Source organism: Limanda limanda, chromosome 3 (genome assembly GCF_963576545.1).
Source record: "Limanda limanda chromosome 3, fLimLim1.1, whole genome shotgun sequence".
NCBI lineage: Eukaryota > Metazoa > Chordata > Actinopteri > Pleuronectiformes > Pleuronectidae > Limanda > Limanda limanda.
In genome coordinates this window covers 24,311,997-24,332,645 of record NC_083638.1, presented here as the reverse complement: position 1 = coordinate 24,332,645, position 20,649 = coordinate 24,311,997, and the positions used below count along the sequence as shown (strand labels likewise).

The 20,649-nt window shown below is 41.0% G+C and overlaps 1 protein-coding gene across 1 annotated transcript; it reads left to right on the top strand.

Annotated features, from left to right (window-relative positions):
- Positions 1–320: 320 nt before the first annotated feature.
- Positions 321–19,524, top strand: dagla (diacylglycerol lipase, alpha). Its single transcript, XM_061068428.1, is given in 19 exon segments — positions 321–415; positions 536–747; positions 2,194–2,295; positions 2,397–2,535; positions 2,679–2,766; positions 3,808–3,942; positions 4,048–4,125; positions 6,693–6,817; positions 7,124–7,274; positions 8,532–8,615; positions 8,783–8,860; positions 9,054–9,134; positions 9,351–9,493; positions 11,647–11,715; positions 11,807–11,879; positions 12,322–12,560; positions 13,141–13,267; positions 17,082–17,248; positions 17,971–19,524. Coding segments are annotated over 19 exon segments (3,285 nt in total). The 3' UTR covers positions 19,070–19,524.
- The last annotated feature ends 1,125 nt before the right edge of the window (positions 19,525–20,649 follow it).

The window sequence follows — 20,649 nt, the reverse complement described above, 5'->3', positions numbered from 1 at the left end:
TTCCAATCCCTGCAGCCCTCTCAGCTTTAGCATATATAGATTCATATACATAGTTTAAGAAACAGAAATGTAAATGCTAATCTACATCTGATGTGTTGCTTGGTCCAGAGACATCTGTGCAGTATGATGCACTGCAAGTCGTTTTGTTTCTGTCTTTTGCTGTTTTGAAGCTCTGTCATGTACAAATGTGATCCATAGCATATAGGACATTGGGCTGAATAAATAAATGAGCTTCAGACAACGAGAAGCAAAGTCTTAAAGAATGTAATTTTTGTTCCTGACAGTTTTTCTCTGCCTTTCGTTGTTTCCACAGGGCAGTGATGCCTGGCATGGTGATGTTTCGGCGGCGCTGGTCAGTCGGCAGTGATGACCTAGTGCTGCCCGCCCTCTTCCTTTTTTTATTGCACTGCGTCTGGTGAGTCAGTTTTTCTTTCACGGCACCATTTTTTTTTCTTTCATATGTATATTTTAGACTTATCACTTTATCTCTGAAGGAACATATATTTATGTTTGTTATGTGTTTCATTTTTCTAAGGTTGGTGGTTCTCTCCGTGGTTCTGTTCGGCCTTCCTTATGGATCAGACCAGTCCTGTTCTATAACGCTGGTGGACCATGGCAGAGGGTACCTGGGCATACTGGTCAGCTGCCTTATCTGTGAGAGCGCCATCATGTGGCTGAGCATGAGAGGCAGCATTTTGTACACACAGCCCAGGGAAGCTGTGCAGTACGTCATCTATATACGATTAGGTAAGACATGCACGCGCACACTTTTTCACACCTCCTTGCAAGTGAAGGTAGTAGATGGAGGCAATTTAGTTTTGGGTTGTCCGTCCACCTGTCTGTCCAAATTTCATGACCACGATATCTTGTGAGGGAATTTGAATCTTTGCGTTCTCTTGGACTCAAGGATGAACTGATAAGAATAAGATGGTCAAACGTCATTATGACCCTACAGTAGGGCTGTGCGATAAAACAATAAAGATAATTATCGCAGATATAACTTCTCCTTGATAGAAATATAAGACCTGGTCGATATAACATCGATAGAACTCATTCCATCCATATTTTGACTGACAACACGAACAGCCCATAATAATGAGAATAGCGCGGCCTGAACCAATCATGTGGCTGGAATAGAGTCACAACCACATCAGGTTAGGTTGACGCACACAGCACAGAGTGTAGGAGGAGCAGCAGCAGCACACGTGCTAATGTTTGGGCTCCTGCATAGACGTGGAAGACGCTGCATAGATGCAGGGCCATAATCCATTCATGTGGACAGGACAGACGCATATCAAAGGTCCGGTCGTCCTGTGTCTGCTTCCTCCTCACTCCCCCTTTGACCTGTGCTCACTTTACACTTTACCAATAAACACCATAACTGATCAGAAGTTTCAGTTTAGAGTTTATGAGACACATTTTAAAACCTGCTACACAACAAGAGATGCAACGTGACGTGCACAGACAGGACATCAGGGTTAAAGTGACTCGGAACGATCCGGAGTCATGATCCGACATCCTCTATAAATAACTAAATACATGTGATTATCAGTTTGTGTGTGAAGAGCAACACACACACACACACACACACACACACACACACACACACACACACACACACACACACACACACACACACACACACTCCTGCAGACAGAAGAGAAGTTCTTCCCGCAGTTTATGACACAACACTTACGTCATTGTTGCAGAATAAGCAACACCCCGTTTATCATGGAACATAACTATGAATTCAGCAGGTTTTTATAAAGATCCTTTCTGTGTGAATGATTAGAAAGGCGCCGAGTGACCTGCTGACCTGTGCAGAGTTATGCATCTCAGTGCAGTGGCGCTGATTTATATTGTGATATGTATATATATATATATATCGACTGATTCTCATATTGCCCAGCCCTACCCCACATCAAACAAATAACTAAATAATGACAATGCTTATTATGTCAAAATACACATTTTAGGAAATTATGAAAATCTATGCAACGTATATTACGAGTCTGGGCAAAGATGTAAACTGCAAAAGGGAGAATTGCATCTTAATGCCCGTTAGGTGTGAGGACGATGTTTGTGAAGATGAGTTGTTTCACTATAAGGTATGAAAACAGATTATATTGATGGGGCACATCGTGATCATTATGCTACTCACTCCCTCCTATTTCTCTCTCTTTCTCTCTGCAGCTATTCTGTTGGTCGAGCTAGTATATGCTGTAGTGGGAATTGCCTGGCTTGTGCAGTATTACCAACCATGCTCTGATGTCACAGCCAAAAACCTGGCATTGGGTAAGTGAAAGGGGTTGAAAAGACAGATGGAAATAGACATAGACAATTGAAAGTGTTTTTTTTTTAACGTTATTCGAACAATGTTTTAATGTTCTCTGCAGGAATCGTTGCATGCAACTGGCTTGTGATATTCAGCGTTTGCATTACCCTCATGTGCACCTTTGATCCTACGGGTCGGACGTTTGTCAAACTGAAAGCAACACGACGGCGTCAGCGCAACCTCACAACATACACGCTCAGGTATTAACAGGTCCTTAGATTCTCTCTGATTTTTTTCTTTGTCTCAAACCTCAACCAAAACACAACGTCCATTCATCAACATACCATTTTTTCCCCAGACAAATTAGTCTTGACAATATTTGTTGACTTTTCCTCTCTATTAGACACAGACTAGAGGAAGGTCAAGCCAGCAGCTGGAGCAGGAGACTCAAGTTCTTCATGTGCTGCACAAGAGCCCAGGACACACAATCAGTGAGTGACAACACACATTTACCTGTGTTCTCTCCGTGTCTAGAGGCAAACAGAAAAGAATGTAACCAGGAATATATAATTAAAATGAGCTCTGGCAGGATTAATCAAGTCTGTGACACAACAGAGTTCATTTCTCAGCTGGGAGTGACATTTAAATATTTCATGTAAAATATGAATAGCAAACTATTTCGTTACAGGTTAAATACATTTTACAAGCTGGCTTAAAAAATGTTATGAACACTTGCAGTCACACAAAGATTTGTAACCACCATTCACTAGAATGGATTTTCAAATGGAAGCTATGAAAATAATCAGAAAGATTCATCTGCTTCATCAGCTTTTAGACAATATTTCTTCGTAGTTTCTGAGTACATTTATATTAATACTTGAGCAGGAAATATTGTCCTCAATAAATTGGTAAACCTCCGAAGGACATACAAACCCACTGTACTGTAACATCCAGCCAGTGGTGATTTGTTGATCATTGCAGCCATGCAGGGTAGCACAGTGGTAGAGTGGTTTGCACTGTTGCCCTACAGCGAGAAGGTTCACGGTTCTGCAGGGCTGTTGTCTTTCTGTGTGGAGTGTGCATGTTCTCCCCATGTCTGCGTGGGTTTTCACCAGTTACCCAACTCCCTACACAGTCCAAAGACTTGAAGATTGGGAAGAAGTTCATTGGAGACTTTAAATTGAGTGTTGGGGTAGAATTGTTGTACGACCTTCAAAAGGGTAACCAGTATAGTTAATGACAGACCTTAATATATTGTGATTTGGTGTTAAAAAATGAATTGAATTCCTTTTATTTTTATTCCTTCGTTTTTGCTGTGCATTTTGTCAAGCACATTGCACCTTGTTTAGATAAGTGCTATAAAAATAAAGTTATTATTATATAATTCCACAAAATTGTAAATGATATAAGGAGAAGTATACACATATCAAACAGAGCACAACAGATTGTTAGGTAAACCTCCTGTGGTTCACTCCTTTAATTATTAATCTGCTTTTCCAACACATGCTGATTTCTGCTGCTTTCCTCTCCAGGATGCTTATTCAGAAGTGGCAAGCCTTTTCGCAGAGTTCTTCAGAGACCTGGACATTGTGCCTAGTGACATTATTGCTGGTCTGGTACTTCTACGTCAGAGACAAAGGTCTAAGAGATCTTCTATCCTGGACCAGGTATCACTGTCTGTAACACAGATGGTAATGTCTTTATTTATGTATTTGTTTATGCATGTCCTGTAATGAAAAAGTAATTCATTTTTTCTGCTTTCTGTTCCTAAGGCCAACAATGACATTTTAGCCTTCTTATCTGGAATGCCTGTAACTCGTAATACAAGATACTTGGACCTTAAGAACTCGGTGAGTTTCTTCTGTGTGATGATCTGACAGAGCCATGGTTTACGTTAGTTTATATCACATGTGAAACCAGTGAAAACTTTAAATCAATGCATTTGAACTAATTGTTAAAGCAAACAAAATCTTTTCAATCAATCAATCAATCGCATTTATTTGATAGCCCATAATCACAAATCACAATCTGTCTCATAGGGCTTAACAAGGTGCAACATCGTCTGCCCTTAACCTTCAACAAGTGTAAGGACAAACTACCAAAAATAACCTATTAAAGGGGAATACAACTTAGAAACCTCAGCGAGAGCCACATGTGAGGGATCCCTCTCCCAGGACGGAGAGAAGTGCAATTGATGCCACATGTAATGAAGAACATCAGCAAAATCAGACTATTTACAACACCGATTAGAGTAAACAGTCTGTCACATAATGGGAAGTAGATTAATTGAGGAGTTATTGTCAGCAATGGTAGCGTATGTGAGTATGCATATTGTATATCAAGCAGTCTTGTTTAAAATAATAGTCCACGATCAGCTGCCACCACGATCAGGATCCACCACTACAATCAGATGCCACCATAATCCACAATCCATCTTCATGATCCACTGACACTATTGGGATCCACCATCATCGTCCGCCATAACTTGCCACCTTGATCATGGTCCACCACCTCCACTATCCACAATCAGCTGGTAATACAATTATTAGCCAACACGTTCCACCAATATGATCATGATCTCTGATTCACAATCCACCATCATGATCCACGATGTGGCCGCAGTTGTAGTCCTTGACCTGCAAACGATAAAGCACAAGGACTATGGGGAATACGTCAAGTCAGTGACATGAATTGATGAGACATTAATGTGATAAATAGGGAGAAGCGGAAAGGGAAGCTCCATGTGTCCCCTGACATTCTACACCTAAAGCAGCGTGACTAGGAGCAGGTACAAAACAAACCTGACCAAGCTCTAACTATACTATATATTTATCAAAAAGGAAGGTTTTAAGCCTACCCCTAAAAGTAGAGAGGGTGCCTGCCACCTGAACTTAAACTGGGAAATGTTTCCACAGAAGAGGAGCTTGATAGCTGAAAGCTCTGACTCCTACTCTTCTTTTAGAGAACAAGGGACAACAAGTGAGCCTGAATTCTGGGAGCGCAGTGCTCTATTGGGTTGATATGGTACGATGAGCTTTTTAAGGTATGATGGTGCCATATTATTAAGGGCCTAGTAGGTGAGGAGTAGAATTTCAAATTATATTCTAAATTTAACTGTTAGTCAGTGTAGTGGAGCTAATACTGGAGAAATGTGGTCTCTTTTCCTGGTTCTTGTCAGGACACGCGCTGCAGCATTTTGGACAAGCTGCAGAGTGTTTAACGACTTACTGCTGGAGCTTGATAATGAGGAATTCCAATAATCAAGTCTGGATGTAACAGAGGCACAGGCTCATTTCTTTTTCTGCATCTTTTCGAGAAAGGACATGTCAGATTTTTAAGTTGTTTCGTAAGGCAAAGAATGCAATCTTGGATTTTAGATTTAAGGGAGAATCACAGGATAAATCAAAATCAAAGATAACTCTCAAATTCCTGACTGCTTTACTGGAAGCAAGGGTAATTTCATTTAGTGCAGCTATATAATAAGATAATGTATCTCTGTGGTGTTTATGGCCTAGTATTAGAACCTCTGTTTTTATTAATAAGAGATAATTGAGGGTCATCCAGCTTTTATGTCCTTGAAACATGCTTGAAGTTTAGTTAATTGATTACAGTGTTCTGTTTTTATTGATGATTTCACTGGGTGTCATCCACAAAACAGTAGATATTTACAGAGTGTGTCATGATAATGTTTCCTAGCGGAAGCATATATAAATATAGATGAAAATGGAATTCGGCCGAGCATAGAACCCGGAGGGAAACCGTGGTTAAATTTGCTGCGCATAGAGGACTCATCATTAATTTGCACAAATTGGATAGGTTAGGGCGGTTCCATTAATGCCAATTAACTGTTCCAGTTTATGTAATAATATGTGATGATCAATAGTGTTGAATGCTGAACTAAGATCTAACAGGACGAAGAGAGACACAAACTCTTGATCTAAAGCTGTTAGAAGGTCATTAGTGACTTTTGCAGAGGCTGTCTCCGTGCTAGGATGAGCTCTAAACCCTGACTGAAGAACCTTCAAGTCTCATCAATGGTTGCAAACTATACACAGAGGAGGGCTCAGTTGTACCTTAGCTAACAACAATCTCACAAGGCCATTATTTTTTTCCATGAATTTTACAAATTACAACAGGAGAAAGGGAAATAAGATTAAGTACGGAAAAACCATGAAGTTTACAAAGGGTCCTTACTTATTTATTCCATTCCATCGAGTTTCGTGCATATTTCATACATTGCATTCAAAATAATGGTATCAGATCCAACAATAAGTCTAATGAGAGGTGTTTTCTGCAGTGGTGTAGAGTTTAAGTCATTGCTGTTGGTTTGTGTGAACATGCTGTTATGCATTCAGCTGAAATAATCTTTGCAACCTCGTGCCTGTGTGTGTATTTGTCTGTTTTTGTCCTTTCCCAGGCCGAGATGAACATGTACAAGGACGTGTGTTATTACATGCTCTTTGCACTGGCTGCATATGGCTGGCCCATGTACCTTATGAGGAAGCCTGCCTGTGGGCTGTGCCGCCTCGCCAGCTCCTGCCCGTAAGCACTCAAACACACACCCGCACACGTTTGATCTATTTGGCTTATGTGTCTCTTGAGCCTCTCCAGTGCCGAGCAAATTTCACATGCGTCAACACTTGCCAAGTAATAATCCACTGGGACAGTACCACTCTAGTTGGACCCACTCACTGACACAACAATGTTGAATTAATTACACGCTCCTAGCAAGATTGCCTGCACTGGGATATTCCATCTTACCTGTTCACTGTATATATGTCTCTTGTGTGTGTTCCACCTACAGTTCCACACATAAAATCTGACTTTTATTATCCTGTCTCATTCCAGATGCACATCAGTGTCAGGCTCTCGATTGTCTCAGTCTGTGACAGTGGAAGAGGACAATTGTTGCGGCTGTAATGTCTTGGCCATACGCAGACACTTCCTGGATCGGGACCTCAAGCAGGTTCACATTGTCTACACTTCCTGCCACGATGCTGTGAGTAATCAGACAACAAGCTAACGTGCATTCAGAAGTGTTAGGGCTTTATTTCCCAAATAAAACAATGGATAGGTTCTGCGTTTCAGTTTAACAGCATCGGGCATAGGTACATTTCTTTATTTGCATAACACAGTGTCCTAGAGCCCTGGATACAACGTTATGCTTGCAAATTATTCAGTACTTTTGACACTTAATTTTAAGACAGAGCCAGTGGCGGTGCAGCACATCTACAAACTAAGATCCAGTCTGATCATTTAGTGGCTTTATTTGTAGTGGTGGGCGTCATTTGTATCGGTTTTGATAACACTATACTCACCAGTTTAGTTTCTGAGATATAGAGAGCTGAGTGAGAGCTGTGTCCACATCCTTGGCAACAAGTCAAGCGTGTTCTCTGTAGGTGTTGGACTCTGCCAAGGCTGTGCTTTTTCAGACTGTTTGTGATCGCCATGAACAGACATCTTAAGGTGGAGGGGAGGTAGAAGGGACAGCGATCACTTTGGAGATTGCAGGATTTTATTTCTGCTCTTTAAATATGAACCAGGGCTGCTGGTTTTGGGTACATAATTCAGTCATGTGAATGCATTACAAAACTGTCACTGCAGCATGGCACACTTTGGGAGACCCCCCACTCTATCACGTGCCGTGCTTCCAACCACAGTCCTCACTCCTCACTTTCTTAACTTCCTAAGACAACACAACTCTTTCATTTACTGGGTAAAGTTTCCACGGTTTCTCTATTAATTCCTCCATTCGCTATTTCTGCTACCTGGGTCAAGCTACTAGTAGCGACCAGGGAAAAAGAAAGTGATATCCTCCTCCCCCTCTATGATAAGTTAAGCCCTCATTTCTCAGGAGATGTCGAACCTAGTGGCAGATAGAATTTAATTTCCTCATAATAATAAGTGAAAGACAAAAAACTTTTCTATCTCCATTGTATTTAATAATTCTATTTTATGTAGAATTTTAGCAGTCACAATCGCACTTGAGCCGCACTGTGGATGATCTGTAAAACAGAGCACGTCTTATTTAGGTCAGCCAACACTGAGTTTCCATCTATAAATTCCTCTCATACAGTGACGTATGTATTTGAGTGCACTGTGCCAAGCTGAGACATGTATGATGACAAAGACTCAAGAAGTGCTGACCTTGCTGGGCTGCAAATGAAACCATCAAGTCCACTCTTCGTCTTCCCTCTGTTCACACATCTTCCTCACTTTACAACCATTAACTGTCAGCTCTGCATCTTCCACACAGGTCTATGAGACTCCATTCTTTGTGGCAGTGGATCACGGGAAAAAGAAGGTTGTCATCAGTATCAGGGGGACACTATCGCCAAAGGTGAGTTTCAGCTTTTTATGATAACATTTTTTCAACCCTCTCTAAAAGTAAAATGACCCTGTGGAGAAATCTCTTTCTCAATTTCCCCTTTTTCACTTCATCCGTTTGGGTTCTCTGCTTCAAGCTATCTTTTTCTACTTTGTTTAAATTTGTGTTGTGTGCTCCAGGACGCCTTGACTGATCTGACGGGGGACTCTGAACGTTTACCTCTAGAGGAACAGCATGGCACTTGGCTCGGCCACAAGGTGAGACCTTTTCTCCTGACATTTTAGTCTTTACATTTCTTTGTATCCTAAACTCTAAAGGTAATTTCAGATGTTATGGGTAGAATAATTGTTGAATAAGAAATTAATAATGCACATTTCCTGTCCATACTTCTTTCCCTATAACCTTCCTCCCTTCCACTGAATCTCTTTTTTTCGTCTCTCTCTCTCTCAGGGGATGGTTTACTCAGCAGAATACATTAAGAAGAAACTGGAACAGGAAATGATCTTGTCACAAGCCTTTGGAAGAGACCTGGTACATGACTCAGAGTGCTGAATAAAGAATGACATCGTTGATGATTAACACTTTCTATAATTTGTACAGAGAATGTTGTATTGACACCACTGTAGTTCAGTGATCCATACACACACTAACCCTTACCCCACCGCATATAAAGAATTCTACAGAAAGCAAGAGTCTGTGTTAACAGTGTGCTGTTGTCAGTGTAATGACTCTGACTGTCCCTCACAGAACAAGGGCACCATGCACTACGGGCTGGTGATAGTCGGGCATTCTCTTGGTGCAGGCACTGCTGCTATCCTCTCCTTCCTGCTGAGACCTGAGTACCCCACACTTCACTGCTACTCTTACTCCCCACCCGGTGGCCTTCTTAGGTGAGTCAGTCTGTGTGTGTTTGTGCGTGCGTGTTTTTGTGTCATATGCAATGGACTATCGATGAAAAGATCAGTCATCCTGTTTGAGTTAGTTGTGCAGTGAGTTTTAAAAGCCTGTCACACATGAATCCCATGTTTGTGTATATACATCCAGCAAGGTCTCAAGGTCTTTACTGGAGACCTGGCTGTGTTTCAGTTGTTCAGTTAACATCAGTGCTAAACCTCAGAGTTATACCAGTAATAATACCATAGTATTTGACTTGTTGTGCTTTACTACTTCAGAAATGCATGGCCATTATAAATATTTTATAGTGAGGCCAAGCAGTGAGTTTTTTTTACCCATTCCATCAATCTGAAAGGAGAATGATATATCCTTAGATGTCACACAGAGTTAGTTTTTTAAAGTTGGCTTCTTTGTGTTAAAGAAAATTAAGTGTGTAAAGTAAAGAGATGTGAATTATGCATTACCCTGAAAAGACATTTGGACCCATAAGCTGTGTTTTGCACTTTCATTTGTCTTTTCCTCTCAATGGATTAGTGAATTTATGGTCCAGTAGTTGAGTTCATTAACATTTTGTCTGACTTCACTGGAATGATATCCAATACTCTACAGTACAGCTGTCTGCAGTAATAACTGTGTTTGCTATTCAAGTCATGCTGAGAGTCTGTACCAACTGCTGCAGAGCGCTTTTGCTGTTTCATTGAAATCAATACAAGGTACTTTTTCACACATTTGTCGGAAGATAAACAGGTGACAGAGAAAATGAGTGCAGAAGCATTATATATTTAGATGCCTCCTGCTTCTATACAGGATACAAAGTGATTGGAATATTAAACAGCACTCACTCTCCACCACTATCATTCAACACTAAATTAATGTGTTTTAAAATAATGTTTTTTCATTAATGCAGTAGATTGTAAAATCTATGGCAAGGAGCCCTGAAGCCAATCTCCTGGTAGCAACACTTAATGTTGTTGTTTCAAACTTTTAAGTTCAGCAATCTTCTTCTTTGTACAGTACATAAGTGAAAAAGGTTAATCTTTGTACAAATACTGTTGTCAAGTTTATCCCAAAGGTGTGTAATGTCTCTGATCGTTATAAGATGATTTATACTTAGCATCCTTTCACCTGAATGTACTAGTAGCACTTAGCTGAAAAGAACCCTCCTTAGAGGCAAATTTAGCTACAATAGATGCATATTGTATGCTGTGATTTGAATGTATGCTCCGGCATCAAACGTGTATTAATTGCTCCACTGAAGGCCATACGAATTTTCCTAATTAGTCTTTGCATTCCTCCACTGAGCTGTTCAGTTATGCCAACATTGCTCAATGGGATCTTTGCATCTTGTTTACAGTTCTTTACTTGTGTACAGACACAACTTTGGCACTGTTCAGACATGGTAGTAACACCCACACTGGCAGATCTGATCATAAGTGGAAAGTGTTAAGTTTATATTATGCATGAAAATGGATCATGAATGTGTGTCTTGTGACCACTTGTGATCGGATCTCATTTCCCCGCTCTATATTCAAATACACGTTTGTCATTAATGTTCACAACGCCTAAGTGAAGCTTTTTTTTCTCTCAAGTCTCCATGAAGACAGATTTAAAAAAATATAATTGATTCATGATGAAAATAGCAGGTCAGAGGAAGTCAGCTGAGAAGTTGACTTCCTTTATTTGAATGGGGTCTGACTATTAACCACTTGTGATCAGATGACTCAAGTCCAATGTAATACAAAGTCCTAGGAAGGATAAAAGCAAATGTGAGATTTTTTGGTCCTTTTTCAAAAAGTAGGAATAATCGAACTGGCACTCTCCTTTTCAAAGTCTGTGAGATCACACTTGTTTTCATCATCCACTCACGCGATAGAAATTGAGTTTTCATTTGTTTGTGAACTTGTACATAATCTAATAAGAAGCATTTGTCCAATTGTTTACAAGGTCATAGTTTGATATCTTTTCAAAATTCAGTGTAGTGTATAGTCTATCAGATATGATTATTGGTTTCAGCTTATTTATGTTTTAAGGACTTTGAATTTAAAAATAATGTCTATTTGATGTCCTTTGCAAATGTGTGTTACCTTTGACTTTCACCCGCTTGTAATGTTCACATGTTTGATCAGTTTCTTTCTTATTCTTTCCTCAGTGAAGAGGCCATGGAGTACTCCAAAGAGTTTGTAACAGCTGTGGTTTTAGGAAAAGACCTGGTACCAAGGTAACGCTTCTACTTCATCCAGTATTCTGTGATAAACTTCACTTCACTGCTGCTTTGCCACGTTAAAAATATCTGGTCTCATCTCTTGTAGGCTTGGCCTTTCTCAGCTGGAGGGTTTCCGACGCCACCTTCTGGAAGTCTTACAGAAGAGTAACAAACCAAAGGTGAATTAAACTCTTGGTATTGTAGTTAAGATGATGGGTAGTAACTTCTGGTTTTACAAAAGCATGAAAAATAAAAAGAAAGGATTGTGTTGCCATAATCAATCCACATTATAATGCAATAATATGAGGTAATTCCATATCATCAAAAACGGATCTGTTCAAATCCTAAAAATAGATAAGTGATCAAATTGATTGCACATTTGCATTCTCACCTATCAACATAAAAAAAGAAGAACTTCGAGCTTCTGTTGCAATGTCCAAGTTTTGCATTGACTTAAAATAAACAACAAGCTTCCTCAACCTCTAACAACACTGCAGTATCTTTTCTGTAGATACACATCATTTGGTTTACTCCTGGCTCTTGCAATACATTACATATACGGATGATGTATATACATTTAGATGTGTCATGATCTTATACACTGCATTTTCTCTGCAACAGTGGAGGATCATTGCGGGAGGCACTAAGTGTATCCCGAAATCAGAGCTTCCACTGGAGGATGATGATCCCCAGTCTCAGCCTGCGGCGGCCCCCCCCAGCAGTCGCCTGTGGCTCCACCCCAGTGACCTCAGCATTGCCCTCTCAGCCTCCACTCCCCTCTACCCTCCTGGCAGAGTCATCCATGTAGTGCACAATCATCCCCCGGAGACATGGTGAGAAAATAGATTGGAATGCTGTGGGTAGTTTTTAGCAATCAAATCGCAAAATGTTGTTCTGTACTTTTGCGGTTCAGATTTTTTATTTTCGCAGATTCCACAAGGGAGATCAGTTACGTGTCATTGGTGCTTGAAGCTTGTCTTTTTACAGAGCATACAATGTGTTTCTCACAGAATTAATTATATCTATGGCAGTAACAGGAGTGCACGTGCACACACTCGAAGGTCACTCTCAGTCCCACATGTACCAGATTCCGAGGGACAGGTACACAGACTGAAGTGTGAAAGATAAGTTCTCACATGAGAAATGGAATTGTATTGATGCCACAAATTTCTTCTTCCTGTTTTTTACTGTCCATTGAGTCCTTCTATAGCTTATATATATATGGTATGTATTCTGTTTTTCTGAAATAAGCTAATTTGTAAAATCCTGCACAAGGTATCCCACTCATTGTGATGTGAAATCTTGAATTATTCCCCTCCCACATGTTGTGTGTTGTAACTGAGGGAGACTGCTGCTAAGTCTACATGTGTGTTCAATTATTTTCCTTCGTGACTGACTGACAGGCTGTCTCTCTCTCTCTCTCTCTTTGCTTCTCTGTAGCTGTGGCCAGGAGGAGCCGACCTACTCGGCTCTGTGGGGGGACAACAAGGCCTTCGATGAGGTCATCATATCACCAGCCATGCTTAATGAGCACATGCCCCACATGGTGATGGAGGGCCTTAACAAGGTTTGTTTTATCTGAGTGTGCGTGCTCATGGATTTGGTGGTGGGGGGTTTGAAGCTGTGGTGAAGTGGCTTTTTAATTCATTCCTGATTTCTAACTCTGGGTGACTGAAATGATGGATGACGAGTGAGTGAATGTTTGAATGATCTTAAAATAAAAAAATATATTCTCAGCGATGGTTCATAAAGGGGGATAACACTGTTTAAACTCTACATAGACAAACAAATTAAGTCATTTTCAATTAAGTCTACAGACGAGCAACATTTGATTTAAAAACAAAATAAACGTTCTAAAATAAATACCTTCAGCAGTCAGTGGTTATATAACAATATGCTAATATTTTATAAAACTATTTGTTTGCACATTTGGCAGATAATGGACAGACGTGTGTCTGGTATTTAAATCTCCTCATTAAATATGTGCAGAAGAGCTTCAAACAAGGCTTCATACAAGGGATATTCACCATCTCGTACTATATTCTAAAAAGAAAAGTCGGATCATGATTGAACTTTCTAAAAATTAAAAAGAGTGATGTATTTCATTCCACTTAAAAAAACACACACATACACTACAAAGGCAAACAAAAGTTTTGAAAAACACTGTTATTCCCCTTAGTTGATGAATCACAAATTATTTTTGTGGCATTTTAGACGATTGATGCATGTGATCCTGAACCTACAACTTAACGCATTTAGTTTGTTTTCTCTACACTGCATGGGAACTGGTCACTGCTGGTTGGTTTCTCGGTCTCCTCTGGTATTTATGAGCACTATTCTTCATGAACATTAAACATGTGATTTGATAACAGGCTATTTCTGCGTTTGCATGTGACGGATCCGCTGTGGGGACTGCACTCTCTTGTGGCTGCGGAGTTGATGTTTTTTCCTCCCCGTGTGCACTGTGTGTGTGTTTGTGTCTGCTGTGCCTAGTCTGTAGTGTGATACCTCTGGTGTTTCTGCAGGTACTGGAACGCTTTTGTCCCCTGTCTGAGCAGGAAAACTCAGAACAGGAGGAGCTGGATGTCAATCAACCAACCTGCAGTACCACAGTGTTCATACCCTCACAAACAGAATTAAACTCTAGTCTTCTTCCCTCTGAGTCTTCCTCTCCCAACCACAAAGACACGTCATGCACTACCTCCCTCATAGAGACTGAGGCCACCTCCGTCTCTCCCATCGCCGCTGCTCTTCCCCCATTTTTAAATGCAGATTCCACTGTTCCTCCTCCTCCTCCTCCTCCTCCTCCTCTGTCAGACTCTACCTCTGCCTCACAGCCATGCTCAGTGTCTGTTCCCCCACTCTCTAGCAGTCCCTGTGACTCCCACTTGGAAGCACTTTCAACTTTAGATGATTCATCCATTCCACCACAGACCCAATCAAACCAAGCCGAGTCTCACCCCTGTGTGGATGTGCCTGTTACCTCCTCTTCTGAAATCCTATTTGAGTCTAACTCTGCTCCTCTCAAGATAACATCCCACAGCTCTCTGCAAAAAGAGGAGCTCTGTAGTTTACAAGAGCCCAACCATTCTTCTGATTCTGTTGTGTAGACTCAGTGACACTCAGTATTAGACCTTACCTTCATTAGCCACGATGCATTACACAGTTATTAGTTTAAATGTCTGGTATAGGCATGATTCACTCATACTTGAAAATGTTCACTGCCACTGTTTATACTTTGTAAGTGGTGAGGTTAAATGAGGCGATGCCATGGTCGTAAAGTAGAAACGTTTAGCTTTATGTAAGACTGACGCTAACAATTGCAAATTCATCAAAGAGGAGGTGAATGACATCGGTGAATAGTTCCAGGGATGCGTCACAGGTTAATGGTGTATTAAAAGCACAAAAATTGTAATCACTTTAATCCAAATGGTTTAAAAATATCCTTATCCAAGCCCGCAACCCACCTACTTTCTTTTCTCCCGTTAATGAGATTCTCGATCCAGCTTCCCTTCATTCTTTTCCTCTCATAGCTGCAGTACATTTGGTCAAGTGTAGTTGCGTGAACTTGCTAACCCCCGTTCCTCGAGCTAACAAGTTTTCTTTGTATTCGCAAAGTATCCATGGTTACCTAATTTCTTCCACATTAGCTGCTCTTTCTTTCTGTCTTGGCTGGGTTCTTCAGCAGCAGCTGCTCTTCGCACTAATTTTATTTTCCCCTTTTTGCTATTTGAAAGCACATATTCATCCTTTCCTCAATTATAATCCCTTCAAGCAATTTCCAATTACTCAGCATCAGCAGATGGAGGAACACAGGGGCACAAATGTGTAAATATGGAGTGCGCTGAAAGCTGCTCCATTACTCTAGAAAATTGCTGCTCACTGAGTCTGACAAATTTCAGATTTCTAATTTCCTCTAATTCTGGACTCGGCTCAGTGGATAGCTGTTTTTAGTCAGACTCAGAAAAATGGAATTATAGTTTTAAGTTCTCTACTGTTCATTTCATTGTGCCTTGTCATAATGTTCTCATATATCATATGGATCTATGGCTGCAGGGGATACACTATTGAATATGCAAAACTCCAAGTATAAGCTGCATGTATAAACTTCCATTCATGAGTCTGCAGTCTCATGGTTCATTGTGTTCATTAGTTTTTCTGTGATAAATTGTTGTTTTTTGTGCCTTAAACTGTAGGCGAGTTGTTTGGTATTTATTTATACCAAAGATGTGCTGTAGTTAATCAACTGCAGCAGCCGTGTCTCCGTATCACACTCACCCATGTAACACTGTCATGTTCTCATTTGTGAGCCATAACCGTCAGCATAACCCAGACATGATAAACATGTTTATTTAATGCCATATTTTTTAATGACCTTGTTTACATTCAGTTCTGCCATGTTGCCATGCTTGTGTTCCATTGTCATGTCCATAATATGTTGTTTTATGTGTTTTCTTGTTCCATTGGCTTTTATGCATCAATGTGCGTCCACTTCATTAAAGTTAACCAAATTTAACCAAATACATGTAACTGTGTGCTGATGTGATTTGCAGTTTTGTGTTTTCTCACAATTTTTATTCATTAACCCAACACAGTTGCTTTGCGGGTGGCTTCATAATGTTTTTTATTTGAATGTTATTGAAGTTACATATACAGCTCCGGTCGGGTTGATGTATCATACTGTAGGTCTTGCATAGTTCTTGCTCAGGCATCATGACTCCACTGTGGGTGTTTAATGTCAGCTGGAGTAGGTGTAAGCTCACCTTTAGATCGCACTTACATTTATCTGAACTACACTGTGCTTCTTTACACTATAATAATAGATGTAATCATAGCTGCTGGTAAATATAGAGGTTGTGGTTTTCTTGAAAAATGTAATTGAAAATGGTCATAATCTTGTGTGAGCTAATATTTAACCATACCTTCTCTTTCTTGCATTCATTTATTGAGCGTATTGCAGATAAATGACGTGTTTCTATGGATAAAGACTTGTTTCTTTAATTATTAGTGAATTATATATTGATATTTAGATTTATCTACACCTCTTTTTTAAAGAACATTTAAGTATATGTTTCATAATATTAAATTTGGAATATAAAAATATCGAAATTAAGTTAATGAGGTTAATTGTTTAAATAAGCTATTAAGCAACAATTTCTTTAATGCCTTTTGTCCTTTTGGTGTAACACAATGTTAAGTTACAAAATTTTGATGGGGGGATTTGTATCCACTTAGAATTGAGCTTGTACATCTTTCTGTATCTAATAACTATTCTATTGATGTTTATTCCCAACACCATTATACTTCCTCCAAGCTGCCTAACTCCTCGTACCCGTTTCTATGAAGTCATGTGTCTGTGTGTACCTCTGTGCCTACCACAGGTGCTGGAGAACTACAACAAAGGGAAAACGGCTTTGCTGTCAGCAGCCAAGATCATGGTGAGCCCCACAGAAGTGGACTTGAATCCAGAGACGATATTCATGGATGCAACGGCGACTTCTCAGCAGCCGACGCCTATAGCCCACCACCGCAGGAACAGTAGTGTTCGGTTAGTACAGCAGGAAACCCTGTGGGCGCTTAAAAGAATGTATGAAATATTTTGTTTGATCCTTGGTACATTTAGTTTCCCCTTGAACTTAAAATACATTGGAGGAAACCTCTTCCTAAACTGTAGGGCTAGTCATGGGGACATGTCAAATTTTTAGCCAGCACTAAATAATACTACTGCTACTAACTGCTTCTTTATTGTTTTCTCATAACCATCGTTTTCTGTCTGTTCGTTTGGTTTCAAAAAAACAAGACAGAAACCAATGTTACGGTAAGCAAAGCATGCTATCACTAATTTTTGCATAATGTGCTCCCTTCTCTCATGCATGCATGCACGCTGTGTGACCACAGAGCAGCTGCAACGTATGGTAGTATTCAGTTCCCACCCCGCCCTCTCTGGTTTAGTCCCTGTCCAAAGTCAATGTGAACTCCTGCTAGTGTTTGATTTACGATCGTTTCTCACCTGTAGTGGATGCTAACACAAGAGCATATTTGTCCTCGGTTAAACTACCAGTCTCTCCCTCTCTTCCTTCTATGTAATCTTTAACTGGTGTCACCTTGTCTGTAGAATCTAGATGTGGTTTCACCACTAACCCTTTCCTGTTTCTCCCTTTTTAACCCTCTGTAAGTTGTTTTGACCCATATTTTCATGTCTGCCTTGTGTTTCGAATCACCTCCTCACCCTGCCACCTCTCTCCAACCCATTCTTCTCCTCTCCTCTAGTTCATGTGCCCAGTCTGAAATATCTCTGGATGGTTTCGCTGAGTGCCCACCTCCCCCCGTGCCTGTAGTGCTGCGTGGAGCTCGGGAGCGGCTGACGGTGGAGCTGAGGGACCGAAAAGCGCCGCTGGCTGTCATGGAGAGTCTCTCAGACGCCGAATCCCTCTACAGCTTGGATTCTCGACGCTCCTCAGCTGCGCTAAGGGGTTCGCCAATGCTGAGTTGCCTCCCGTTCCCTTTGGATGCGCCGATTCCGGAGGAGAACCCGTCTCTCAGCTCCCGCACTGAGCTACTGGCCGCTGACTGCCTCTGCCAGGACACCCCAGAGCATATGGGCGAGGTTGGGCCCTTCTTTACCCCAATGGAATCCAGATCCACCTCGGATTACCCCATGGGGCTGTCTCCCGCCACACCTCGCTACGGTGGACTCCATTCTCCAACTCTGCTAAACCAGAGCGCTTTGGCTCAGCCTTTCAAGCCAGAGCTCAACGCCAACCCAACAATGCTTCCTGATGAAGATCACCAACAGATTCCGGGTGTGTACAGCCCAGGCAGCACTCCCAACACTCCCCTCAGCCCTCAGATTGGTTCTAGACCAGTGGATGGAGATATGGAAGACTGGGAGCTGGAGATAGCAAAGAAACAATTAAGTGCAGAGACCAGACCGGGAGCAGCTTCTACTCCTGGTAACCAACTATCCAATGGAAACCCCAGCCAGGCAGTGCTGGAGTTCGCCCAGTACTTAGACTCTCTATTCAGACTGGACGGCAGCAGCTCGCCGCCTCTGGAGTTGTCCGACGGGGAGTCAGAGTCAGGCCGAGGCTCCTTCGGGCAGGGCGAGTGTGGACAGCAGTTTGACGACAAACAACTTCTGGCCAGAGCAACACTGGAGCCGAACCTAGTCCCCAAACCTCCACGCACTTTCGCTGGATCTGCTGACCCCTCTTCAGGCATCTCCTTGTCGCCCTCCTTCCCTCTCTCTTCGTCTGAGGAGCTCAACGACCTGTCCCCTGGCGAGGGCGTCTTGCCAGCCATAGACTCGCTACGAACATCCCCCCCTTGCCACTGCCCCGAAGAGAACACACTGTCCTCTATGGTGTAGTGTGCTTCTAAGTGCAGTCATCCAAATTTGAGAACATATCACAGTACATGCATGCAAAAGAATGCAGTCACTTATCAGAGATTCAATGACAGAACTTGACTATATCAACCCACAAACTCCCTTTGAAGGAAGTCTATAGCATTTTCACACTATTGCAATGACTAAGGAAAAAAAAAAGATACCTCTCTCTGCATGCCAGGGGGCTGTGCTGCTTTTGGGTGAATATAAAAAACTGTAGCTTCACCATGCCATTCCAAAACAATGCTGTCTCACCCAAGTAGGGACACGTCAGCGTTACATCACTCCCCTGACCTAAGAAAATCAAAGGGAGTAAAAGTTACCTGAGCAGGGATTCAAAAATAAAACTAACACTGTAGAATAGGTTAGCATAGGCACATCATCAGGATTGATGTACTGTTCAACTTCCTGCTCCCTCAGCAGCTCCGGAAAAATGTGTCCAGTTTTTATTTCATTTTGTTTAGTTTTTTAATTTTTTAATCAGGAATGTGAAAAATTGTCAATAAGTAGAGGTGAAAAGACATTATGAAATGTTCCTCAGGTCTGTAAAGAATATTACAGTTTGAGAAAAGTGTGTTACATTGGTGAGAATTCATGTGTCTTAAAAAGTTTCAGTGATTGTGACAAAGTTATTACAGACGCCTATGGATGTTTATGAGTCTTTTGGTTACTCTTTATAGTGCATGACTTTTTTTTTTTGAGGACAAATTGTCACTAAGCCACTTAGATTGACATTCGTGTACTCTTGCACACATCATATTGCTCAATTTACCCCCTTTGCCAAAAAAAGTAATACATCGTATTGCCAAATGTATTTATGAGATGTAATTTTGTATATGTATATGAATATTGCTTTATTTAAACACAAGCAAAGTCCATTATCTCCTCCCATTGCCACACTGATGGTTCCCATGTAGACTGTTACAGAGCAGCACCACCGAAGAGATGTCATCCTGACCTGAAAACACTGCCATGGCTTTGATTTTGAAAACACAACGTCTGAACCAATAAGGAACTTGCTAACAGTCCTAGCCTCATAACTACTGTACCTTTATATCTTTGAAGCACTCTTAGCAATGTACCAATGTCAGGTCTGCATGCTTTACGCATTTCAGAGTAGCATGGCTGGTATAAAATAGGTTTTGTCAATAAGTCACAGCAAATAAGCTCTAAACATCTTTTTCTTAAAGGCCCACGGTCAGCAGACGGGACCAAACTGTGTATCCTAAAACGTTTCCCGGGATATACCTCTTGTTCTCAAGGTGCTCTCCGTCATCTTGGATATAAAGGTGTTTTCTTCCCTTTAATCTGGTTCATCTCAAACATCTTTTGAGGTGAATATGCCAATTCTAAACACTGTATGTGGTGTACAATCTTCCATATCACTCTGGGTGTAAACAGGTGGCTCGAGGTTTGCATTATTTATTACTGTTACTGTTTTATCACTTTTCTTGCTGTATTTGATGGTATTATTATCCTTATTGCGCTTTCAGCAGATTGGTTTGATGTCAGTGGTTTTTATCTCATTTTTGGGACAGTGTGGGGAACTTTTTTTAAGACTT